General features: G+C 48.3%; 2 protein-coding genes across 3 annotated transcripts; both read right to left on the bottom strand.

The window, feature by feature from the left end:
- Nucleotides 1–8807: 8807 nt before the first annotated feature.
- LOC149364267 (glutathione S-transferase-like) lies at nt 8808–17123 on the bottom strand. Of its 2 annotated transcripts, none has more exons than XM_089574204.1 (3): nt 17025–17123; nt 10866–11147; nt 8808–9318 (listed from the first exon to the last, which is right to left on the bottom strand). In XM_089574204.1, exons 2-3 carry the CDS (start codon nt 11129–11131, stop codon nt 8919–8921), a joined length of 666 nt encoding a protein of 221 aa, XP_089430330.1. In that variant the 5' UTR covers nt 11132–11147; nt 17025–17123; the 3' UTR covers nt 8808–8918. The 2 variants fall into 2 exon arrangements, with proteins under 2 accessions (XP_089430330.1, XP_089430329.1); XM_089574203.1 differs by lacking the exon at nt 17025–17123 and adding an exon at nt 16831–16963.
- Nucleotides 17124–20957: 3834 nt separating this feature from the next.
- LOC149364266 (glutathione S-transferase-like) lies at nt 20958–26004 on the bottom strand. The gene is made up of 3 exons (XM_089570062.1): nt 25839–26004; nt 22409–22683; nt 20958–21444 (listed from the first exon to the last, which is right to left on the bottom strand). The coding sequence occupies exons 2-3, from the start codon at nt 22672–22674 to the stop codon at nt 21045–21047; spliced, it is 666 nt and encodes a 221-aa protein (XP_089426188.1). The 5' UTR covers nt 22675–22683; nt 25839–26004; the 3' UTR covers nt 20958–21044.
- Nucleotides 26005–26840: the final 836 nt, after the last annotated feature.

Raw genomic sequence — 26840 nt, 5'->3', positions numbered from 1 at the left:
CAATTAAATATACGGCATAAAACGTTGTTGCACTATTTATGGGACCAGAGGCCCATGAGTGTTAAAAATAAGGAAAACTAAACTAAAACTAAAGGAATAACTGTCGAACCTACAGCTGCGAACATTTTTGTGTACATTCATGGAAACACCCAGATTTTAGAAATGCATTTGGATTAGCTGAAAAAAAAAAAACATTAGCGCTGGCAAGCCGAACATTTGCTGGGGCCTGACGAGAATATTATGCAAAGCGAGATGTTCCGGTGTTTTTTTGTGAGTGTAATTATTTCCTGTAGAGCACGCAGTGATGCATGTGTTGTTAGTAAAACGAATTACGAAAATTCCGCGCTCGTTTGCTTCCGAATGCTCCCGCACGCATTCCTTGATGTTTACTTCACCAGCTTTGCCGCTCAGTGATTTTGCTACCGGCTTCAACGGAACTGCGAACACGGGGGGGATGGAGTGATGCGAAGGTTAATGCTGTGTTAAAAAAAAAGCTAACGTGGTGGCTGCTATATTCCTTTCTAATTCAGCAGCGCAGAGCAAAAGAATTCCATACCCTAAAAAAAGCAGAAAGAATCCGGCGACATTACAATGCGCGCATGTGCTGGGCCGTGTAGCAAAGACTCGAAATCTGGACTCAGCAGATGCTCAGTTAAAAAAAGCGCGTCACTGAAAAGCAGTGCTTATTTGAAGCAGCTGTAGTCAGACGCGCTTTCTTCGCTTTTTATAGGTTACTGCTCTTAGTACTTTAAATGCGAGCCGTTAATTCAAGCTGGCTGCAGTATACGGCCTTTTCAGCTTATTGATAGGTATTCTGACATTTCGAGCTGAACAACGGTTACTTTCCGACTGTCTAATCTTTTTGAGAAGCATAAGCCGCGATTTGAGGCCTATTTGTTCACCATGCTTAGTTTTAGCTTACATAGAAACGACTATTAAATTACCGTCGTTTATAGAGCAGCTCTGGTAACCGCGAAAATCCCGCATCTTGAGGTAGAAATTACTGCGACCAAAGGTTTCATTCTTCCTCTTGCAATGCTAACTAGAAGAATGCTATCGCCATCGTTCATAGTGCGTTGCTCTGCAAACAAAATGCAAAAATGCATCGCTCGCGGTGAATGCAAAATCTGCGTTTTTTTTTTTTTTACCGAAAGTTCAGGGTTGCATTTGAATTCGCTGTGAGAGCTTATTATGGTCACGAGCGAGACTTGTTGGCTGCTAATTAATCTGTCGATAACAATAGGCGAATGCATAATGACAGCACAGGAACGCTAAATTGCGCATTCTCGGTGTGTCCGACTCTGTACAATATTTGTTCGCTCAAACATTATTTTATCAGCGATATTTTTTTTTTAACTTAGGTCATGCAGTTCGCCCAACAGTGCAGTCTTCTTTGGTGTAAACATTCAACTCATTCTACCAGAGTGTATTCCGGTAACTTTGCTGATTGATAGCAGGTAACGTTTTAGGGGTTGTAACATTTGCTATTCAAAACTATATCTGCGGTAAATCATCTGCGAAGTCGTCAGCTAAGAGACGACCGGGTCTTAAGGCATGACTGGTATGTTACGAAGATAAACGTGTCAAAAGCATACAAAAGAAAACGAACGGTGGTCGGTTAGGTAAATACAAGACAGAATACAAGATAAGAGACAGCTCTTAAAGCCATTTTTAATAGCAGGAATAAAATAAATAAAAGAAAAAGTGAAAAGGAAATTGATAACTACGATTGCAGGGTTTTCTTGCTTGGTTGGCTATTGACAATCATTTGATCGTAGAAGAGCCCGCTCACAGGGGTTGGGGCTGTCTAGGAAAGTATGTGTGGGTAACTTAAGTCCAGAACACAGAACACAGTCAAGAGGTGCCTGTTCTATTTCCATTCTCTTTCGTTCTTATCACCCGCCACGCCGACCCGCTGATCGCGGCGATAAAGGCAGCTTGGAGCGCCTCTCAACGACAGATGATAAATGTCGCACTTGAAGGATACCGGTCATTGGTTTAGATAAAAATTGACAGTGACTCCAAAAAACGCCGATTTTGCTAAGATATCTCTGAACGAAAGGCGTGCTCTTCGTCGAAAAAGGGGCGGTTTTGCTTGACGTATAGCAAGCATGAGGGGGTATTGGATATGTGCCACATAAATTCACCCATGAGTTGAGATAGTGTCACTTAAATGACGCTTAGAAAGATTTGGCCATGTGTTGTTAACGAACTTTAGTAAGACTCTCCAATTTAATTCTAGTCGCTTGTAGTCAGACTTCTGGAGAGGAACTAAGGAAGAAAAAATATTGACATAATGAGGATGGGAGCAACGTTATTAAACCTCAGAATCTCCGCGAAAGCGCTGTCACATGCGAAAGCGATTGAAGTTTTTGGATGTTAATGAGATGCAGAAATGGATTTAAAGATATGGTTCGGAGACCTACTAATTAGGTGTTGTCATGTATGGAAAATTAGGGATACACTGATCATGCTGAGAGGCGATAATCGGCAAAGATCACGAATTAATGTAGTTAACGCTAAATTTAAGGCATATGCTTTTTGGCTGTCTGGGCAAAGTTAGGGTATTGTTAAGACACTGATTCGTCGGGCCCGCCATTAACGATCCACTGATGAGTCGTGTAAACGCGGAGAACTGTTACATTATTAGGCACGCCAAGCAATAGGGAGATGATTAAATTTTGTCTCACGTTAATATAGTGGATATACCTTTCCCATACAGCCATTCTCCTCGGTTGCTTTGTTTACCGGTCCTGATGCAGGTGACTAAGATTTTCGTGTACGAAAAAGGTCGTCGACAGATGCTTAGCCAGTAGCTAGCGCTTTCTATACAAAATACTTTCTACGTTTTCCAAGTAAATTAACGAAATAGTTTTGTTTTGTTTTTTTTTTTTGGCCGATAGCCGAACCAATGCAACTTGGCGTTTCTTTTTCCACTTGTTTGCTCTCTTTTGACAATTTCTGGACTAGCAAAAGACCGCGAATATTGCAAAGCACCCATTGAAAGCATTCGGAACAAAAAAAAAAAGCTATAAAAGAGGCAAGATAACCACGGTCAAGACAAACGGATTTCGGCTGATTAGCAGCATCTGCGATGGCACCGCACAATTCTACTGTCCCTTCAAAGCGAAAACGCCACATCGAGACTTTCAGAAGCACGGGGTGACTTGCCGCGTTTGTTCTGACTGCCCGCAATGCTGTTTTTGCACAGACTTTGGCATGTCGGCGGAAGCGAAACGACAACCGTTATGCTGAGGTTCAGGAACACATTAAAAGGTACGAGGCACTCGGAGTAGCATGACATATTTCACAGCTCACTAGAAAATTTGTATTGACCTTTGTACATGCAGATCAAAAAATTAAGGAGTGCAGGGCATACTGCTGAAGCCATCCAGTGAACTTCCCATGGTGCAGGCACATAAAGGTCAATCGTGCTATACCTCTTGCGCCTCTTCACAAAATGCCAATGAACATAATTCCGTACTAAATGAAGCTAGGGGTTGACACCACTGTAAGAAACTGAATTGCATCTGCTAAGACGGTGAGGTGCCACTTATAAATGTCTAGCAAATAAATATTAAGAGGTTAGGACGAAGACTGCATCATTCACTCTGCACTACCATTGCTATTGTATGCAACTGATATCAAAAGAAAGCCTACTACCAACCTTAAATTGCATTCGTGTCCAGCGTAACGAGATGTTATCTTCTTTAAGTGGACGCAGATTGACTGGACAACAGCTGGAGGGTACAGCTACAGCATTCAGGTTACCGAGGCGCAAAAAGGATAAGGCACAAGATTGAGATCATCAGTTTTGCTGCTCACTGTGCCTTTCATGCAATACATACACCAAGTGCTCAGTCCGTATCCAAGTCATGAATAACTGAAAGGCATTGTCAGCATTGCTTGGGGATCTTTTACGAATGAAGAAAGAATATTGCATTCTACATCCTGCGGAAGCAAAGAACCCCAGAGAAATTCCGCATTGAGAGGCTACTGTACGTTAGAGTACTATCCGGCTTCTGCAGCCAAAGACGGAGAGGGCTCATGCTGAAAGATGGTTCTTCACACGTTACCTTCAAAACACCGTGCGATGTCGCCGCCGCAGCCCTCTGATCCTTCTAGCTGGAACGTGTTTCCAGAGGCGAGTGATGAGAGCGGCCGTCGTTATCATACTGCCGCCGTAGTGCCGATAGCGGATGTGCCTAAATGGCGTTTTTTCACCAACATCGCGATTTCGACTCCTCTACGCATCGAAAGCGCAGCAGATATCTGAGTTGCAGTGAATATGAGGCGTTTCCTTTCGGCCGCACATTGTTCTGCCGGCATCTTCAAATTCCGCTGGGCGTAGGCGGACGCTGTTATCAATACTTCAACCAAGAGGTAGGCGTAAAGACGTACCTTTTGTTCTCGGCTGCGTAACGCCTTACGCAACGACAAGGTATCTGTGAGCGCACTGCTCGTATGTGGACCTCTGCCTATCGTGGCAGTAAAAGCACTGTCAGATGTCTCAAATGGGCCAGAATAACACAAGAAGATTGGAATGTTAGCATCCTCTAAGCGGCTTCCGCATTATAACTAAGATGTGTAGATGTGTTTTCCAAGTGGCGAATTATTACAGCAGGGAGCATTTGAGACGCATGAGTACCGCCTTGCAGGCTAGACATGGTGAAATCATTTGCCATCTAGGGATTTCTTCGAGACTGCCGCTTTCATGCGCATAACGAGTCTTAAAGGGAGACTGAAGCACTTTTTCTGAAAATCGGGCTGGCAGCGGCATCCTATAGTTCTTCATGCTGTATACTGAAATATCGCATCCAAATAAGGCAAAAACAAGCGCGAATTGCCTTTTTTAGCCGAAATATGCGGCCTGTGCCGCGGGGCACGCCGCGCGGCGCGCCGCTGCCCGTGATTGGTCAAGAGAGGTCGTGACGTCACTTTGAGGACTGGAGAAGCTGCCGATGCGGATCCGGCGCTGCGTTGAGGGCAGATCGCACCTTTCCGTGTCGTTGTAAAAGCGAATACGGCCACTATTTTTTTTTACTGACCACCGAAGAAAAGGATACTACAGTTTGCTCATTCCACGTATCGCCTGAAACCAAAAAAGACACAAGCAAAAAATTCTATGCCTAGCACAAGCATACGCCAGCGTCAAAGACGCGATGTAGACCATGCGTAAAAGGTGCCAGCACAACCTCGGCTCGTATTCTCGGAAAGGAAGGGGTGCGAACAATACTCAAGTCAATTACCACTACCGGACGCCTCCTGGCTCGCCCGGAAGAGCGTCATCCTAAAGAAAAGACCCAAAGCACTGTGTACAAAAAATCCTCTTCTCAGTACCCGGCGTTGCAGGTTGGGGCAAGAAAGTATTTCAAGGAAACGATGAAGGAGCACAAAGTTGGTGTCAAAATTAGCGAAGCGCAGTGGCCAAGCACGGCGAGGCATGTGACCACAAGATAGTGACGCAATCATGGTGCGCTGGAAACCAAGCCAAATACGCGCACAAATACGCTTCTCTCCTGGCGCGTTCAGCAGATGCCAGAAAATATTAATCGCTGCCTCGGAAACGTTCGCCCTTCCTAGATTTGCAGTTTAGGTTCAGTGAAGTAGTTGCCAACTATACTGTATGTGTGTTTAAAAGCCAAGCTACTGCAACTCGCCCGCTGCCACAACTTGATGAAGAAACCGAGTAAGGTTGCGGTGTTTTTTTGCAAAACCTCGGTTGGCATTCATTTCTCTCATAAATTTGCATCCGAAATCAACGTCGAACGCTTTCATTTTAATTGCTTAGCTAGGATTAAACGAGATGCCGCATATGAAGAGCTTCGATGCTTGCTTGCTTTGCTTTATTGTGCTTTGCTCTGCTTGCTTGCTTGCTTGCTTGCTTGCTTGCTTGCTTGCTTGCTTGCTTGCTTGCTTGCTTGCTTGCTTGCTTGCTTGGACACGTCGAACCGAGTATAAAATCACTAACCGAGCCTTGCTGAGCACGTCTCAGGTGGTCTGGCCGCACCTAAGCTGAGGAGATCGACACATGCTTAAGCCTCTATAAGGTTTCTCCAGGGGCTAAGTGAGCATGTTTCTACTTTTAAAAGAGGCGCTTCTTCGGAATGGTGACACGCCTCTTATGCGCGAGGAAATCGATGGAACTGTGTCATGGTTCAGCCGCACCTTTTCGACAGAAATCTCCAGAGATCACACTAGGACAAGCTCTGCCTGTAGCCGCTCTTACGAAAGTGTTTCGAGCTTGCTTTAGTCGGTTTGAATTCTTCGTCACAGCAGCGAGCGGTTGCGCTGCGAGCTTGTGATCTTGCGGAAAACAGTGGAAGACGACACAGTCGCGGCCGTAGTTGTTCGTGGACACTCAAGCAGAGTAGTACCTGTTGAATCTGATTCTCAAGGTCGGCTGACACGCTTTGTACGTCACAACGCACGCAGTACGAGGAACAACGCATGCAGCACGAGAAACAACGCGCGCTGAAAGCGCGCTCGGGTGCGCCGAGCATCCCCGGCTCCTCAACTTGACGTCACGCTGGCCGACATGGACGAGGTTTCCCTCTCCGCTGTTCCCCTCTCCTGCGCTCGCGCGGGCGCGGGAAATTTAAACATCGCGTTTTTAATTGGTGATTGCGCCACTGTTTTAGCCAAAATCGAAAAAATAATTTCACAGACGTCATCAGCAATGACACTACTTCAAAACCCTAGAAGGTTAGCTGATTCGAAAACCGCCTCAGTATCCCTTTAAGCTTAGTACCGGAAGCTAAAATGACTGCAAAAAAATTGTGGAAGCATGCCTGAGATTAAGTTTTGCTCTGATATCACGGTCTGATTTAGACACCCTGTTACTTTAACAGACCATAGGTTATCAGTTCGTCGCATCACATGTACAGCCTAGTGCCATTCTCAGCTTCGATGACATTAATTGTATCGTGTACTTTAATTCATACGTGCCTAGCACACTCAAAAGGCGTCGGAGGTTAACTTCGTTGTGTTTATTTATTTATTTATTTATTTATTTATGTACATACGCAGACCATGGTTAGGTCTAAGCAGGACGGGCACTGTACAGAAGGAATAAGTCAGAAAAATCACATGGCAACTTGCAGTTTACAAAAAAGAACGAGAAAAAAAATATATGCATTCAGTTGCAAAGCGTGGCACGAGTCAAACAAGTCAGTGTTGGTCCGTGGGGGACAGAGAGGTTGGATATTTCACCTAGCAGCCAATTTGTTCGAAATTGCCGTCGATGAATGCGACACAAAAGTTTTGGCAGAACCTGAGCGTCACTGTAAACTTAATTTTTGTCTCGTTGGACCTGCCTTTCTTTTGAGCCGAAGTTTGGTTAGCTTTTCACGCTTTTGCCTCGCAAGCCATGAACTTCTGAATCGTATCGTGGAAGGATGTGCGTCAGCAGCGCCAAACTTATAGCGTAAAAACTAATCTTGACAACCAAGTCTCAGTAAGTGCACAGCTACAGCCGAACCCGGATATATCGAATTATTAGTTATATCGAATAATAACCGCCCTGATCTTCTTTATCAAGGCAATTTCCAGGGGCGTTCATGACATATGAATTTCTTCAGGCACTTTGGTGTTTATTTGTTTTGCAGGGTTGCTTGGTTTTGCTATGCAATCCCTATTTGCTTCAATAAACTTCACTTGCGAGAACAGCGCTTCCCTTTTCTCCTTCCTAGAGTCATTCTCATTCGCGCTGGCAGGTTCAGTAATCCGCGGGTAAGTCGCGACAGTATTCAGCGTCGCATTGCTCACTGGACTCTACACTCGACGAATGCACGGTACAAATGGTAGAGCGAGCCAGCAACCTTTGTGAATCTTCCTCCCTTCAGGCGTTCGTCCTCAGCCTCTCTGGAATAAACTTTTCAGCAAGAATACTATGCCGATGAGGTTTACCCCGGAGAGAGCTCCTCACGTAGTTATCGCCTAGAAAACAATGCAAATTCGTTTTGCCGAGGATTGCAATGTTAGCAAGAAGTGGCCGGATTCTTTTCGAATTAAGAAAACCAGGTTTATTTTAGGACTTAAGGATAGAAGAATGAGATAACTGGATTACTGATACGTAGGAGGTTCGGCGGATCTGCAGAGTTGGGAGGGCCTCGCCGACGCGTCTCGTATCGTCGGCGCCTCCCGGTCGTCTCTCTCTCATGCTGCAGCGGTGGGGCTTTTATAGCCTGAGGAACGGTGGCCCCTCCGAACTGGCCAATCCAAAGGCGGCACTCCGAAAGGACCAACCAGCGACCGCGCGGCCAACTGCTTCAAATCTTGCCGCGCGCGCTGGCGTCCGGGGAGGAGGAAACGGCGCCTCGCTGTCTGGCCTCTTGTGACAAGTCCAGACGTGTTACTTGCAGATGCTTCTCCTTACGACTCCGCTGCCGTAAGGAGCAGCATCGTGGCTTGTCAAGGGGGACGCTCGTAGGAGAATGTTAGGATGCGGGGCGCGTCGTGGTCGCTGAGCAGGAGCGTTAAATGTCGTGTGCTGGCGTGTTGGGACCGCGTGGTGGCTCGTAAGAAATGTGAATGCTGACAGCAACAAACGTTAAAAACAGACTTCAGTGCAGCGATACCAATGCCCATATACAGCATGCAAAACACCTCTTCTTTAAACATTGCAAGGAAAGCTTATAACATCGACAGCCCGTCCATGCCTACAAGCACAAAGAACTTACGGGCTTATAATAACAAGTAATTTATTACGGGATATCTATTCTCGTTTTTTTCTTCGTCACCCATCACCGACGGCACAGAAATTTTATTTAGTCATGTAGACAGGTACAACGAAAGGACGACAGGTAACGAACAGCGCCACACAGCATCCATTTATTTGCAAGGAAAACTTTGCGCAACACAGACAGGACCTTGCGGTGATCATTCACTAACTGCCCAACAGTCAGCGCTACTCGAATTTATTTCTTCTCGTAGCCCCACTTCCTGTAAGGGCACAGGATGGGATACTTGTGGTACTTGTCCGAGGCGAAGTGCTCCTTCAGGTTGGGCAGCTCCTCGAACCTCTTCAGGTACTTAACCACGTGCGGGTAGCGTTGTATGGCGTCTGGCTTGAACTCTCGATGCCAGTCGAGTCCCTCGTAGAGCAGGAAGTCCACGTACGTAAGCCTGTCTCCCAGCGCCCACTTGCGGTTGGCGAGGTGCTCTTCCCAGGGCTTGAGGACATTGTCGATGTTGTCGGCATACGACTTGAGGGTCTCCTCGTAGTTCGGGATGGGAGCCGTGGAGAGGATGAGGCGCATGCACAGATCCTGCGCCTGCTGCTCGAGGACGTCTAGCTCCAGGATCTCCTCCTCATTCCTGGAAGGGTGAAGAGGAAGACATTTTATGAGCTTTGTTTTACACCTACATCTTTTGGTGCCGAAACTGCATCCTTAATAGTAGTCAATGATAGAGGGTAGGAAGTTGCGTTTCTTGACACCACGAAACCAAGAAAACAAGGGAGGAGGAGCTTCAAGTTGCTGAGCTCGCATATCGACAAGCGTAGTTGACGACAAGTCCTCTTTTTTTGCTTCCCATCTTTTTAGCTCCATGCCTACAGCTTGTGCCGTCTGTATATACTGTACTACAACAAATGCTGCTATAACAGTGTGTGCACACTCTTTCTCTATCGAAATGCAGCCGCCGCGGCTGGAATGGAACGTTGGACCTTGATCAGCAGCCAAACATAGCTGCTGAGTCACCTCGGCCAGGGAAGTGACATCAAGGAACGGCTTTTATACGAAGTGGTCATCTGTTCCGTTCGGGACCGGTCACTCGAGGTAAATATGGCTGAATTTTATCGGCCATATTTTCTTTGCGGTGACCGATAGCTCTTTACTCAAATTACCGTTTAGCCAGCTGTGGTGCCAAGAAGTGCGGTAGAACATTTTAAAATAGAATTTATTGATGTGGAAACACATCTGTATGAGATGGTAGTCTCATCTGGCAACCAACTGGATTTCCGCCGCGCGGCGACAAACATGGCGGCGTCCGTCGAAGCTGGACTAGCCTCTATAGCTGGACCTCTCGCTTCGGACTGAATCCTCGTTGTTGCTACCTTTTTCAGTGCGTTCACTGGACATAAATGGGGCGCCGGTCTTTCGCTTCGTCTCATCTCGCCTACAAGAAAACGTATAAGTGAGAAATTCGCTTTATTTAAATAATTAGAGTGACGATTCTGCCACTTCTAGGCTTAAGTGGAGAGTCGGCTTGTTTACAGCAATGGTTCCCGTCCTGACAACCAGATGGCGCCACTATAGGCTGAGTTTATTTTTGCGTCTCTGCTAGCATACGCTGAACTAAAACTGGGAAATTGCCTGCGTTTAGCGTACGTATAACTATAAATATTCATGTGATTTACAGAAAAAGCGAGCGGTACGCCTTCTACAGTTTACTGGAACAAAACGTACGGTACTGTGACACTGGGGCATACTAACGGTACGTAGTATATTCATTTATGCTTCTACAAAAAAAGACTACCACTTGCTTGAACAAAATGAACGTTTGGGGTCGCCACCATGCATTTTTACGCGACTTTTAACGCCGAAATAAAATATAAATTCCTGCCTAAACTGGGAGCAGTTCCCTCGTTATTGATGTTATAGGGTGCCAACTACTAGAATATGCCATTATTTATACACTCATCTCGGTGAGTAGACTGACCCTTTAACATAGCTTACAAGGCCCCTAGTGTATTTTGACTTCAAGACTTTCTTCGTAAGGTTGGTTACAATTGTTTTCGTTACTGTATTTCACAAGTCTACTGTGTGCATGAAAGGTACGTATGAAAGTTCCTAATGAACCGTACCATACTGTCTAAGTCAAAGTTGAACAGATTTGAGCACGTGACATAACGACGCACGCACTTGCCAGCCAGGTCGTGCTTCCTTCCGAGGTAACGGAGGATGGCCAAGCTCTGGGTGATCTTGACGTCTCCGTCGATGTAGTACGGCAGGTTGGGAAACTTCAGGCCCAGCGTGAACTTCTCCTTGAGCCAGTTGGAGCGATCAAAGCCTGGTGCCGGGTCGAACTTGTACTGTTTGTCCTGGAACTGGATCCCTTTGTAGACGAGGAGGTTGCGGATGGACTGAGCTAGGGCTCGGGCGTCCCAGTATCCCACTACGGGAGCCATTCCGTTGTGATGAAAACTGAAAGTGTAGGTCGTCATATGGAATGGTATAGGGAGGCTTACTGGCGTGCCGTGCACTAGCGCCACAGCATCCTTTTCTTTTTTGGTAACGGGGTGGGCACGGTGGAGATGAGAGTCCCGGGCTTCGTAAAAGGGTGTCAGATGATCGATAGGTAAAGTGCGGGCCGTTTATGTGAGTTTGAATACACTTTCGTGGCGGATTCCTGAGTGTAGATGCCGTCCTTCCACCCCCCCCCCTCCCCCACTTGACCCTAAACTCCAGTTGCTATGTCAATCATGCACACAGCCCGGCCTTTATTTATGTCACTACCTGAGACGTGTTGCTTACAAATTTGCTCGTGGCTTTTATTGGCTTCTAAGAAGCTCTCACCAAAGGGGTATTGAATTAAAGAAGGCAAAAAGGAATGAGGAAAAAAAAAGAGGCATGTGGGCACCACCAGAAAACTACACCAGAAATTCGCGTTCATTGACACGTTTGCAGATTGACCATTTCCGCGTGATCTGCAACCGCTTGACGTGCAGAACAGCGGTATTTAAGATATTTTTTGCCAATAAAATTCACTTGATAGTTAGCGCCTTGTTGTGTGTCTTTTCTTGTTCGTCGCCTCTGTGCGCTGCCTCGTAGCAATGAACTAGAAAACTGGCAACTACTATCCACCGGAGAGAAAAGCAGCTCAGGACTGTAAGAAGATTTAGAGGAAGATTTTGTGATAACTGCATCGTATCTGCGTTTTCGAACACTGGAAAAAAAGATATATCAGAAAAAAAAACACACAAGACTTTAACGAGTGTGTAACGGGAATGTAACTGAGCGTTAGCAGAGGCGTGAGAGCCAATAATTCTTATATTAGTCTAGCCTAAACTACTGGGCCTCCTTCAATGCTCGAGCGCATGTATACTGGAACGTGCACCATGTCCCTTCCGCACAGTCTCGCCGGCTTCCGGCCAGCAGTTCTGTGCCTTTGAGGGTCAGAGGCATGAGGGGCATTCTCCTAGTTTCAACGCGAGGTCATTATCGGAGCTCCTGTAGCAGAAAATCTGGCGCGCCGTCGGCGTCGTTGATCATAAGCGAAAAATCCACGAAAAAACCACAGAGAAGCAGGAGGCAGGTGGAACACCTGTGTCACGTAACCTTGTGGCGTCATCGCAACTTGCGCACCGTGGCAGGCGGTAGTTAAATAAATGATTGGTCATGATAGGTTTCCCGCGAAGAGCAACCTGGCTCGCAAAAGCCCAACCAATGGCAACACCTGCCATCGCAGAGCAGTGACGCATTGCTTAACTGCTGCGCCACAGCGCCAGGAGTGGTATGAGGACTCCCAGGGATGTATGAAGTTAAAGGGCAACTGCACCACTTTCTGAGAATTTCTCGATATTCAAGGATTCAAGTCAATATAGGCTGTAGGTAAAACATGCCAAGTGTTTTTATACTATCATTCAAAATAGTTACGTAACCGATTGAATTTTGCGCTTCTCCTCAATGCACCGAAGGAGTGCGGGAAAGTTCAGGGTGACGTCACGAAGGTATGATTTCAAATTACCGCTGCCGTGAGACCCACCGTGCCTTATCTCGTTGGATACAGCCAAACAACGCTCGGCAGGTTTTGCCTTCGGTGTCGGTTTTTTTCCTTCGTACCAGGCGTTTATGCGTTAAAAATGTACCGATACCTTCGATGACGTCATCGATATTAACAGGCGCACTGTTAATATCGAAACAAAGAACACATGAAATGCGTTCAGCTAGGCATAGACGCTCAGCGTCACTATAATGAAGGTTCTTTCTCTTACACTATCTCGCAGTGAGCATTAGAGATATTTGATGCACAAAGAATGAGAAACATATTAGTTTCTACATGCTCGTCTAAGCCTCATCCACCCAGCATCGGAAAAAGGAAGAGCCACAGAGACATACTCAACACCACTATTTGAGCGCTAAGCTTCTCCACACCCAAGCGGAAAAGATCCCACGATTAGACGCAATTATTCTTACGGTACCTTTAAACCGCTGTTCAAGGACGCCTTCGAAGCCTTGTTGTGCTTTCGAGCTGGTACGTGCTCCCAGAAGTGAGGGTGGTATGCTTCAGGTGTGGTTATATACTGCTGCAGTGCCGTCAGTATCAGAGGTGCCAAGTATAGCAGCCTTCCCCTCCAATACAGCCACTCAGTGCGTCTAAAGCGCAGCAGGTTGCTGACCTGCAGTGATGGTGGCGCTTTAGCGAGGCGTTTCCTTTCGACCGCGCATTGTTCTGCCGACATCTTGAGATAGTTCGCTGACCGTAAACAGCCCCTGTTATCTATTGGTACCCAGCATTAGGCGTAAGATCCTTTGTCCTTGCCTGGATAGCACTTTGCACGATAACAGTGTATTTTTGAGGGCTCTGCTCATAGTGCGAGTTTCTGCCTGTCGTTGTAGTGACAGCCCTTTCGGAGATCTTGCACCAAACTGACCGATAAAAATTCATATGCAAGCAGTGTAATTAAGCGAGGTTTGGATCATAACAACTTTCATACAGAGACTTTAATCGTTACACGGAATATTGCAACACTGTCACTTTTGACACACACGGGACATATGTCAAATTGAACATAGTCGGATCCTTTGACCTCTAGGGGGCGTCTTCGAAACGCTGCTGCCTTCATCCGACAACTTCAGCAATGCATCTGTACTAGCAGTTGAAGCGCCATAAATGTTTGCATTATTCGTGATGCTACTATCCCGAAAAGCTGATAAGTTTTTCAAGTGAACTCAAATGAAAGTCTGTTGCGGATCTAATGTTAAAACAGATATGATGCTGTTTTCCTGTTGAATTGTTGATGACTCATCAGAAATGCATTCGTACACAAGTGAAATTCAATATTTTTGCATGTATGGCATCTGTAAGTGCAAGGCATAAGGCGCAAGGAAAATACAAGTCATGCTATAATGAGTCGTATTTCGCGGCGTACCGTGTGTAGTCTCAAAGGATCTATACATTTTACAAGTACGCTCTCTTTATATACCCTTGGTCAACGACTAGAGAATATTTCGCGCTACAGCTACCGTCAGGATTGCGCAGTGAAGGGTGAGGCGAATGGTATCACTCAAGTTAAACTTGTTGGTGGGCGAGTTGGTGCATAGTCTCTGATAAAAGTTAGCGCAACACAAGAACAATCATGAGAAAGGAAGACAGGAAGACGCGCGTCGTCCCGTCTTCCTTTCTCGTGACTTTTTTAGAGCGCAGCTCTTAGGCCCGTTTCACATGCATGCGATTCTCGCCTGCGACGCTGCGAATTCTGTCGGTCTGCGACTGGGGAGGGCCGTCGGTCTAGCCGCAGACGGCGTGCCACCAAGTTCCGTCCGGTTGGAATCCAGTCGCAGCGTCGGTGTGTTCGCTCTGCGACTGACCAATGGGCAGCGCCGAGATGGCACGTGACGTGACGTCACGCGAGAGCAGCTGCCGCGGCCACGACCGGTCTCCAGGCGCGCGAGCGAGAGCGCACGTGCGTCGAGACCGGCCGCGGCAACAACTCGCACGTGACGTGACGTCACGCGCCGTCTCGGCGTGGGGTCACGTGAGAGTTGTTCCCGCGGCGTAAGCAAAACTGTTTCTTCTAATCAAAACATACGAAATATTGCCTTGCATCTAAAAACGCGCTGGTCATAACATCATCAACACATTCCGTGCAGCGTTTCTGTCGCGTTTAATCGTGGGTTGCCTATGCGAACATCGAGCAACCTTGCGTGTCCCTCCGACCGAATTCGCTGGGTACGCGTTGCATGTGAAAGCACTGTGCGAAAATCGCACTGCGACGTCACCGACTAGGCCGACTATTTTCGTTCTAGTCGCAGCATGTGAAACGGCCCTTAGGCGCCCGTTTCTTCGTTTCGCAGCGTCGCCGTTGCCGTCGCCGTTGTCCGTTGTAACCAGCGGACACCAAAGCAATAAAGCGGGTGCTTGGAAAGGAGAAAGTAAAAGCGCAACCTCCTCCCCTCCTTAGCAACCGGCGCGTCAGTGGGGGGCGCAGCTGTGCATAGCAACCATGACGTCACACAGTAGCGGTAGAACGAGCGCGCGCGCGTCGGCGGTGGCAGCTACACCATCGTTCCTTCGCCAGACGTCTCGTTGCAGTCGAGTGAGTGAGACGCATGGCTCCGAAGCGGCCCAGTGATTCCGCGCCAAGCGGTTCGGGGAAGCGACAGTAGGTTGACCAGACGGCTTACGCCAAGCACACTTTAGAATTTTCAGTGTCTTCGGTATTTTTTTTGAGGAAGGGAAATGCGCAGTATCTGTCTCCCACAGCTGCGAAACCAATAGAGCGGGGGCTTGGAAAGCAGGGGGTAAAATTTGTAAATTGGTTTTTGAGGAAAGGAAATTCGCAGTATCTGTCTCGCACATCTCGGTGGACACCTGAACCAGAGGGAAGGCGCTTAACTGCCCTCTTGGAACAGTGGACACACCAATCATGCTTCAAGCTACGTGGCGGGCGGTAGTGACAGATGTGCGCTGCATGCTTTGGCATTGGCAACCTTGTGCCAGAAACGCTGCCGCCTGCCAGGGTGGCAGGGTGGGTGGGAACTTTAATGTAGATATAAAGACAGGCGGGAATTTCTTACCACTTATGCGGGAGCACATCCCGTTCCTCTCGTTCGTAACGGCTCCCACAGCTGTGACAACCTCGCGAAATACTTGCGCAGACCTCGTCTTTGAGAACCAGGCATTGGTGCAGCAAGTCGAGCTTATATATCCATCTATTTCTCCGAACATAAAGCTTCCTTCATGACAATCAAGAACTTTTAGTAGAGTGTTTCTTGAAGGAATACGTGTGAAAAATAAGTTGTCTGTAATTGCATACATGTCTTGCTCAAATTCTTTGCCTCAATCTATCGAAAAGCTGAAACAGCTGATGAGCTGCGCTCAAATTTCGCATTAGGAAGTAACGTAATCGTCGGCATTTTTTTTATTGGGCTTAACGTCCCAAAGTGACTAAGGCTATGAGAGACGCCGTAGTGAAGGGCTCCGGAAATTCCGACCACCTGAGGTTCTTTAACGTGCACTGACATCGCACAGTACACGGGCATCTACAATTTCGCCTCCATCGCAATTCAACTGCCGCGGCCTTATGCAAAAATGCCTTTTAAGCGCGAATATTGCACTGGTATATTTCACTTTACCTGCCAAGGGCACGGGACTGGTGCGTTATCTCACATGGTTGGTTTGCATCTGCATAGCGTCCTCAGTAACCTCAAACCGGCTTCGTTATCTCGCTGTTTGCAACGTTTTTTTTTTTTTTTACAAGAAACCAACCGTGACTCCGTATGCGCAACAGGCACCAACAAATATTACTGCGGGCAGAGAAAGAGAAAGAAAAATAATGTTGCCCAACCCGCAAAAGAGAGGCGCCATCGCCAAGATTATCACATAATCGAAGCCGTATACACGAATACGAATAATATATATTTTCACGTTACAAATACTGGCCGAAGATATTTTAGGCCAAAAGACCAGTTCATCGTCCTCTCTGAACAACCCAGGGCGCGCTACCATGCGTGCTGCACAGGTTTTTCTTCGCGGCCAGCACCTATAGTCGCAATCTTCTACTTAAAATATATCCAGACGGACGTCGTCCGTGCCTGCCCCAACACCGGTGCCATTCCTGTGATGGTCGGCCATATTGTCCCGGGACGCTATGTAGTTACGCACGTCATCGGCGTTTCGCTTCAGCTTGACGTGGATGGTGGCCAGCATACACGCGCAACCCAGGATGGAAACGCCCAGCATGGCGACGATCACGTAGAGGCCCGCTCGGATGTTTAGCATCGCTGGAAGGTTCACCGGCTTCTGCAGCTCGGCGTCCATGCTGCCGCCGTCCCGACGCCAACATCGTCCGCGCTCACCTCTAGCTTGCCATGGATGGTGGGCGAGTAGGTCAGCATACGCGCGCAGCCAAGGATGGAAACTCCCAGTATAGCGACGATCACGTGAAGGCCCTCCCGGTGTTGAGCCTATAGCTGGAAGGTACTGGCGTCTGCAGCTCGGCGTCCATGCTGCCTCCCGTCCCGACGCCGACATCGTCCGCGCTCACCTCTAGCTTGCCATGGATGGTGGGCGAGTAGGTCAGCATACGCGCGCAGCCGATGATGTAAACGCCCAGCACAGCGACGATCACGTGAAGGCCCGTCCGGTTGTTGAGCCTCGCTGGAAGGTTCACCGGCGTCTGCAGCTCGGCGTCCATGCTGCCTCCCGTCCCGACGCCGACATCGTCCGTGCTCACCCTTAGCTTGCCATGGATGGTGGGTGAGTAGGGTCAGCATACGCGCGCAGCCGAGGATGGAAACGCCCAGCACACGGACGATCACGTGAAGGCCCGTCCGGTTGTTGAGCCTCGCTGGAAGGTTCACCGGCGTCTGCAGCTCGGCGTCCATGCTGCCGCCCGTCCCGACACCGGTGAGCCCGGACCTGCCGCCGGGTGAGAGAGCTGCGGTGGAAACAGCGACCGTCGCCATCATGGACGCTTCTTGTCGTTTGTCGTCGTCTGCTTCTCCTCTCGACATCGGGCAGCTGAGAGCGACACCGACGTCAGCAGTGACTGTCTCACGCAGAGTTGAAGTTTCCTTGGAAGAACCGCACGACTGAGAGCTAAGAGAGCGCCCTCTGGTTGACAAATATAGAATGCTGTCGACTATGGACGCGGCGCTTCTCTATATCAAGAGCAGCGCCCTCACGGTACAGCCCATATCAACGTTGGCCCATATGGCGCCACAGAACGTGTCACTGCGTATCGAGAGCAGCGCCCTCACGGTACAGCCCACGGCGCCACAGAACGTGTCACTGCGCCCGTGTGGTGGTGGCGCCATGGGCTGTACCGTGAGGGCGCTGCTCTCGCAATAGAGTAGCCCTTGAGTTACTGTACTACATGCTACCAAATGCTACCTTTGGTAGCATATACTGTAACTCCAAGTAGCCCCGACCCGCCGCGGTGGCTCAGTGCTTAGGGCGCTCGGCTACTGAGCCGGTGTATACCCGAGTTCGTACCCGACCGCGGCGGCAGCGTTTGAATGGAGGTTTGGAATTGTAGGAGTTGTTGATCCGGGTGGTGCAGTTGCATAGTGCGTCCTGTTGTGTTGGTTTCTCTGCCCGGTTCGATGGAGGCGAAACGCAAAAGGCGCCCATGTGCTATGCGAGGTCAGTGCACGTTAAAGATCCCCAGGTGGCCGAAATTGTTCCGGAGCCCTACACTACGGCACCTTTTGAAGCGAAAGCTTCACTACGCTAGGTAAAGCCAAGATAACCGGGTCTGAAGATTTCACCTTCATTTGACCTTCAGATAAAGACAGGAAAATAAAGATGCATAACCATGGCCCCCTGGGACAGTGCACACAGCTGCGTTTTAATCTACGAAGCCCATGAAGAGCGGGAGCTTCGAAATCGAGGGAAAGGCGCATAACCCCCTGGGACAGTGGACACCTCATTCGTGATTTAAGTTACATGGCGATACCAAAGTATTAAAGGACGACTCTGTCGATACTAACAGATGTGCGCTGAATGCGTTGGCATTGACAACATTGTGGCAGAAACGCGGCACTGAAGCCATATGCCGTCGACGTTCATTGTTTAAGAGCGCAGCTCTTTGGCGCCCGTTTCTGCGTTTCACGGCGTCGCCGTCGCCGTTGTCTGTCGTAACCAGCAGTGGACACCTTCCTCGCGCTTTAAGCTGCCAAACCAATGGAGCGGGAGCTTGTAAAGCAAAGCAAAGACGCATAACTGCCCTCTTGGAACAGTGGACACCTCAATCATGCTTTAAGCCAAGTGGCGGTAGTGACAGATAAGCGCTGCATGCGTTGGCGTTGACAATGTTGTGCCATTTTAAGGAAAGGGAGTTCGCATAACGCTCCCTGGGTCAGTGGACACCTGAATCGCGCTTATAGGTACGTGGGGTGATGAGAGAGAGAGAGAGATGTGGCTGCAGGCATTGACAACGTTGTGCCAGAAACGCGGTGCTGAAGCCATACGCCATCGACGTTCATTGTGTTCATTGGCGTTGACAACGTTTTACACTCCGAAGCATAACTGGCGCCCTGGGTCAGCGGACGCCTGAATCGCGCTCATAGGTACGTGGGGTGATGAGAGAGAGAAGTGGGCTGCATGCGTTAGCGCTGACATCGATGAGCGAACTCTCGCAATCAACCATTAAATGCCACCTGCCAGGATGGCAGGGTGGTTTGGTTTGGTTTATGGGGTTTAACGTCCCAAAGCGACTAAGGCTATGAGAGACGCCGTAGTGGAGGGATCCGGAAATTTCGACCACCTGGGATTCTTTAACGCGCACTGACATCGCAGGGTTGGTGGGGAGTTTAATCTAGATGTAAAGACAAACATTAATTTCTTAACCCTTATGCGGGAGAACACCCCGTTCCTCTCGCTAGTAACGCCTCCGACGGCTGTGACAACCTCGCGAAATACTTGCATAGACCTCGTCTTTGAGAAATAGGCACTCGTGCAGCAAGTCAAGCATATATCCATCTATTTCTCCGACCACAAAGCTTCCCTCATGAGAATCAATAACTGTTAGTATAGTGTTTCTTGAAATGTGAGAAAAATAAGTTGTAATCGTACGAACATGTCTTGCTCGAATTATTTGCCTCAATCTATCGAAAAGCTGAAACAGCAGATGAGCTGCGCTCAAATTTCCCATTACGTAGTAACGTAACCGTCGGCAATTTTTTTGTATTGCGCTAACTTTTATCAGTGATGATAAGATCAGTACTTTTTGGGGGGATAGTTGGTCCATTCTTACGTAAGTTAAGAAGCGCGAAGGAAGAAGCCCGAAGGCGAAACGAAGAAGGGAGAGCGCTCTTTCCTGTCCCTTCTTCGTTTCGCCTTCGGGCTTCTTCTTTCGCGCTGCTTCACTTATGTCTGACTGTACCACCCTCGTCTTGGCTTAGCTGTGCGCAAGACGGCTGGGCGAAAAGCAGCCATGCTGAAAGGGAATGCGGCTTCAAGCTTCACACCTGGATCGACTGGTATAGAATGCTTCGTTTAGGTATGAAAAAAAAAAAATTTTTCAAAAGACGCTTAAGCTACGTCTTGAGGGCATGACGTGATAGCTTTAATGGATCCCTTCAGCACCCTGAGGTCCTCTTTGAGTACCAATTCGCAGTCTGTTCTTTCTTTCACCATCACGTAACGATTAACCTCACTTAAGAGTACTGTGCGCAACTACTCCCTCCCGCACAACACTCCTTCTCTGCTGCCTAGGTTCCGCCTTCATGCCTATATAAGTGGAAATGGTCATTGTATACTTTCCTAGATCGCAGGCGGTGCTTATACCGCTACTGGCTTAGTGGTTAAGCAATGCACCCCTGCACTGGCAGGTGGCTGTTTCAAACACAGCCACTGGTGGGGCTTGTGAGACCCGGGTTGCTCTACCCGAGCAGCATCTCGCGACTAATCGTTAACTTAACTACCACCTGCCGTTGAGCACCGACTCGACGAACTACAAGTCGGTCGTGGCCCTGGTTCCCTTAAATAAGGTCTTTTTCTACAGCACGAGAGCGGAAGAGACATCGGTTACTACGTATACTGCACCGGTGCCGCTTACCCTGGAGGAGGCCCCTTGCGTAGCTATCTCTGTGAAACAAATGCAAATTTGTTTTGCCAAGCGTTGCAACTAGCATTCAAAACAGTGTTCAGTGCCGCAATACCAACGAATTTTGAAGCTTGCAAAGCTCCTCTTTAAACATTGGCCAGCGGACTTACAAAGTCCAGAGCCTGTCCATGCCTTCATGCTTAAAGAGGCTTCTTGATATTAACAGTAAACTAGATCTGAATTCAACCTTCATTCATGAACGGCATAGAATCTTTATTGAGGGGCATGTACGAAACGGCAACAAGGCGTGAGCGGCCTCGCTTGGAATTCATTTCTTTTCGTATCCCCACTTCCTGAACGGGCCCAGGATGGGATACTTGTGGTACTTGTCCGAGGCGAAGTACTCCTTCAGGTTGGGCAGCTCCTCGAACCTCTTCAGGTACTCGACCACGTGCGGGTGTCGCTGCACGGCCTCGGCCTTGAACTCCCGGTGCCAGTCGAGTCCCTCGTAGAGCAGGAAGTCCACGTACGTCAGCCTGTCTCCCAGCGCCCACTTGCGGCTGGCCAGGTGCTCTTCCCAGGGCTTGAGGACGTTGTCGATGTTGTCGGCGTACGACTTCAGGACCTCCTCGTGGTTCGGGTTGGGCGCCGTGGAGTAGAGGAGGCGCATGTTCAGGTCCCGCGCCTGCTGCTCGAGGACGTCCAGCTCCAGGGTCTCCTCTTCGTTCCTAGAAGAGTGAAGAGAGGACTTCAGACACATTATGTTTGGTGTTTCTAAGTTTTTTACTGTTTAGACCGTCATGACGACTGTTGCGTGAGGGCCAGTTAGTGCGATGCTTTAGCACGGCAAAGTCCCCGCGCTACTTACGAACAGGAACGGGTGGAAGCTGCGGCCGTCTCCCGCGTGTCCATGTTTGCCGTCTGTTTTAAAATGGTTCAAAGCCGTTGAACGTACTAAAATGTTAAGCCAACTGCGCGCTTCAATCTAGTACGTATTTCATGGCCTCTTCTCAAGTAACAGAAGAAATTAAACGCCCTAAAACTATACTACCACCACCAGCCCCAACAGTGTGTCACCATTCACTTAAACAGAAAGGAGAAAAATGGAGAAAGCTGTAAGTACATTAGCGCACTCCCTTTCAAAAAAAGGAAGAACACTAGAGAACAGCTTGTTCCCTTTTTATTCCCCTGTAGGCGCACTCGTGCTTGAGTGTTACGAATTCTCCCTGAACTACGTAAAATTGTCAGATCGGAGGCCTACGGCTCCATCATGTAGTTGGTCTAAGGTCTCCAATGCAGATCCCTAGCATTGGATAATGCCTCTAAATGGTACAAATAAAGTTGTCCTACTGTCGGCAAGAACATAAATAACGATGAAGATCCCTTTCGAATTCACTGCGACTACCACTGCGCTGCGTTACCACCACATATTATCCCTTGCTCCCCGATGACTTTATTCCATTCGTCAGACTAAGTAGTTGACTTCCCTTCCACCCACCCCGCTTAGTTATCAACTTCGCAAATAAGTCGTACGCTGGCAGCATCAGAGGTAACGCCCAACATGCATTTTTTCATATGAATCGCACCCTGTTGCAAGTTTTTCTTTTTTTTACAAATCGCCTTTACCCTGTTCCCTTCGCTACTAAGTTCTATTTGACAAAATATGATAATATGACACAACTGGGCACGCACTTTCCAGCCAGGTCGTGCTTCCTTCCCAGGTAACGGAGGATGGCTAAGCTCTGGGTGATCTTGACGTCTCCGTCGATGTAGTACGGCAAGTTGGGAAACTTCAGGCCCAGCGTGAACTTCTCCTTGAGCCAGTCGGAGCGATCAAAGTCTGGCGCCGGACCGAACTTGTACAGCTTGTCCTGGAACTGGACGCCTTTGTAGACGAGGAGGTTGCGGATGAACTGAGCTAGGGCACGGACGTCCCAGTAGCCTACGACGGGAGCCATTTCGCTGAGCTGGAAGTGAAAAAGTGAGTCATGAAAGTTTCGCATTCATGTAGATGTGCCAAATATTGAGAAGGCAAACACGATCAACTAGTCTGGATCCTTGGTAAAGTAACATCATAGTCCTTCAACGCTTTTGAAGGACTATGAAGGAAGCATTGATGGACTATGGTAACATGTAAGGTCTGTGGAGCCTGCATAATTCCGGTCCTTTTAAACACCAAGTTCGACCTTGACCGAAAACCGCCGGAGACTAATCTGTCCCCAAAAATGACCAGAAAGAAGGACGGTTCATGAAAATGGAACAAAAGTAAGCTAAATAAAGGGATCTAAAATGTCGGAACGATTATTAATCGCTGGAGAGTTGAAGTATTCCACAAATCAAATAGATGCAACTTGCATGAATCGGCAAATTCCACAGCCCTGCATACATATTTTGTGAGCAGTACTTAAAGCGGTATCAATGTGTTCATTTCTTCGTAATAGTGTTCCGTGCAAGACAAACATCTAAGCATTACAGAACAACCACCACAGTCCTCGCCTGTCTCTCTCCTATGTATCCTGGTGGCGTACTCGACTCGGCCGTTCAAAATTTCGGATGGGGCTAATGAACCGCGTCTCTGAAATGAGCGCTGTATAGATAACTGGTCCGCTGACCCAGTTCCCTGACCAGTTATCCCGTCTGGGCAGGCAGTATGGGTGGTGCCCTAAAACAGGCTCGTGCTCCGTCTATCGTGATCCTCGACGTCCGGCAGCTGTATACTTGGCGTCGCACGGGTCGTTGCCCACGCAGCGAGATGCTTTTGTTTCGTTCGTCCCGCTGTGCGTTCCCATGCTCTAGTAAGGAGCCCGAATAGAAGGGAGCAGCGGAAATATTAATGACGTCAATCCTGGGCTCATTTCTTGCAATTTGAGTTCTCTCTCCGCCTTCGCTTTCGCTTACTTACTTTTTCGCCGTTATTATTTGTTCAGCGCTACCTTCTATTCGTGGCGTTATTCTCAGAGATAAAGAAGTGCCCACTCTCCGTAGAGCTGTCAGACGAGATAAAAGCAGGGAAAGGCGCCGTCGGTGCCAGGTTGCAAGGACGATAAACAGGAAACGCCGTCTGCGGGCCCGCTCGAAATGTCCTTGGCGTTTTTACGGTGTTTGCAGGTAATTGCGAGCTTGATAGGCATATACAAATAAAAGTAACGGATGTGAAGAGATAACAGGCATTCGGTGCAGTCATATTGCAACGAACGATGTGAAAGACCCCAAGTGACAATATTTTGTTCGCTCCCAAATTCGTGCCCATAGTGCTGTTGTTTCCCAATTTGAACAAGAAGCAACATAGACGACACAAAATAACAGACGATTAACACAAGCGCCTTGTTCTAATTAAGCATACATCACCAAATAACCTGGCAATATAACTTATTTACCGATGTTGCAGATAACAAAACGCTTTTCGCCTAGACATGCGACACTGTAGTGTAGTCTAGATAAAATAGGTTCAGTTATTAGCATTATCTGCATAGAGTCCATGTTCGTGCTCACGCCTCCAAGCAGGTGATGAACAAGCGGCCACATTGAGGTAGAGGCCGATTACTGAGAACCTTATATAGAACCAAGGTTAAAACCTATACCAGGAATTCGGTCCCGGTCTGCTTGAATTATCCTTTGTCTCAGGTCTGACACAGCATTGTCACAAAGTTTGTCATTGTTCTGGCAACCAACGACGAATATTTTGCGAAGACAGAAAGTGTTTTCGGGGCAAGTCATCCTAGATGGCGGATTCAGAACTTCAAGGCGCTTTACCGGCACTCCTGATGCCCAGGCCGGACAAACTTTACCGATCGTGCCGACTCATTCAGAATTCCTCATTAAGCATTTTGTCCTTATAAAAATGTGGAAGGACAAAAGGATATTAGGACAGGAACAAAAGGCTACAACCATAGTAGCCTGTCGATGTTCCTGCCTTTCTCTTACATGGGCGACAAACAGACATGGCGTACTTGCCACATTTCTCCATTTGAGAAACGAAATTACCCCCGCCAGCGTATTACCGATATACCTTCACTCGCGTTTGCATTGGTCTGTATAAACTGTCTAAGCCGGGTGGAATGACAAACTATCAGGAGCAATTCTGCGGCCTTGAAATCGCACACCTACCCCTCTTTTTAGCAAGGTGCTACTCAAGGACAGTTCAGGTAGGCCGGTCTCGTCGGAATATTTCCGCATGCATTAGCGACTCCACTTTAACCACCCACTGCTCCTGTCCCTCGTGCCGCTGCTTTTGCATTTTTTGTTTCTTTTTCTAGGGAGCAAATTACTGGTATGCTATTATTCCTTACTGCTGACAGTAAACTAAAGTGATCCTTTAACGTTCCTTTCCAAGTTATGCAATGAAGCGCAGGTAAAAATTATAAATCATACACCGGGAATAATGAAATTCCTTAACTGTTTTAAAGCAGGAAACTACGCGTCTACAACCGTTGCAGACTTTGGCCGAACTCTTTTTCATCACCGGCGCCGACATCCCTGCGCGGTTTTGCGTGGCACCATCGCCACGATGCACTGAAGATAAAACAAAGCCCATCTTGCTGCCGGAAGCGAAATTAAGCACGAAATGTTTCGACGAAGACGGGCATCTGCATCCGCTTACGTCATTTACGCAGTCTTTATAGTTGGCAGAGTCTTCCTTCTGACTCGGAAGTCAGATCATTTTCTTTCCGTTGACGCGCCCGACGCTTGGCGCGCCGTCAGAGTATTTTTCCGCGCACTCTGACGTGGTGATTTGTTAGCCTGTCAAAAGCGGTTTCAATACTTCGAAAGTATCAGAAGTGGTGTGAAAGCATAGAGTATTCAATCTCTCTCAGCTAAAATCTTCTCATCTTGCTGTCTGCGGCCCCAATAGTCCAAATAAACCTTTCATTCAATGTCGGTAGTATGCACGGTTCTGAACGTCGACGAGGCGAGCAAGCTGCTGCTCACAGCGCTCGGAGGCAGGCACTGGCTGACCGCTGCTACAGACGGGAGGGCGTGACGATGGCGGCTGAGATGCCATGAACCACAACCGCTCTCCAGACTCTGTACACGCTAAACGCTTGCATGTTTCACGGCCGCTTACCCGACGTTTCGCCGCACACTCCACATACATTCGCTCAGACGAGGAGTCCACACTTACCACTGAAAGTGTCGTGCAAAGAATAAGAAGTCCGTCGAAGTGGCGATTCTCCTTTGTAAGCTGCCTTTACGCAGACGACCCTCGGCACGCCACGCAACTGCCGGCGAACTGTTCCCGCCACCGAAGCCAAACCGCGGCAGCCAGACAAGCCGGTCCAACCTTCTCTCTCTTGTCGCGTCACGTGACTCAACATACAAGAAAAGCAAGCGCCCGCCAAAGTAGAGATAAAGAAACAGAAATAAAAAGAGCGTAGGAATGGCGGCTAGACAGGGAACCGGACGAAGCCCACTACACTACCAACACCCCCTCCACTACGCGCTGTAGGGCTGTGGTGCGGCGCGGCTCCCCTCTCTCCACCAATTCTTTGACGGTGCTTTGACCTCGGCGCAGTCTCGCAGTCAGTGCAGCGTCTCAGACTGGGCTCGCTCCGTTCTTGCGCGTGCGCTTATCGGAGTGTGTACGCGGCCGTTTGTCTTGCTCTTTTCGCACATACCTTGCACAAAGGGCTGAGCGTTCCAAACCGGATGCGCTAAGACAGGCCGTTAACTTCCGCATTGTCGAGCTCGGCTATCTTACGTCTTTCTTTGTTTTTGCCTCTCCGTAATTGGGATTCGCTCATATATAAAACAAAGTATGCGCCCCGCTCATGCTAAGCTTATTCTTCCGATTCGTATGCATGTGGATCGCAGTGGTTGGAATAACTGCAAATACTCCGTGTACTTTCTAGGAGCTGTCTTGGGACATTTATCAGAATTTTTAGCATATTTAACCCAGGCGTCTTGCGCATTACGAACTGGAACATCGAGGACAAGTGTACATGTTCAGACGAAACCGTAATTCACGCACATCAGTGCATGCATAACTAAACGCACAGAAACACATGATGCTATATTAATGTTTACGATGTGTAATACTGAAAGAGGTATCGACTCGTGAAGATCTTAAGCAAGGGTCTCAAACTCGTCTCGGAGCTGAGGCCGCATCGGCACACTTCTGTTTCTG

The sequence above is a fragment of the Amblyomma mixtum genome, chromosome 2 (assembly GCF_055824585.1).
Source record: "Amblyomma mixtum isolate Tamu chromosome 2, ASM5582458v1, whole genome shotgun sequence".
In the NCBI taxonomy this organism is placed as follows: domain Eukaryota; kingdom Metazoa; phylum Arthropoda; class Arachnida; order Ixodida; family Ixodidae; genus Amblyomma; species Amblyomma mixtum.
This window is presented reverse-complemented; position numbering and strand designations above follow the sequence as displayed.

What these genes read in the sequence shown, in the direction of transcription:
- LOC149364267 (XM_089574203.1), bottom strand. An exon ending in AAGCACGACCTGGCTGGCAA is followed by an intron (nt 9,319 to 10,865) that starts GTGCGTGCGTCG and finishes TCACCCTTCCAG; the next exon opens with GAATGAGGAGGAGATCCTGG.
- LOC149364266 (XM_089570062.1), bottom strand. Translation starts at nt 22,674, where the DNA reads ATGGCTCCCGTCGTAGGCTACTGGGACGTCCGTGCCCTAGCTCAGTTC. An exon ending in AAGCACGACCTGGCTGGAAA is followed by an intron (nt 21,445 to 22,408) that starts GTGCGTGCCCAG and finishes TCACTCTTCTAG; the next exon opens with GAACGAAGAGGAGACCCTGG.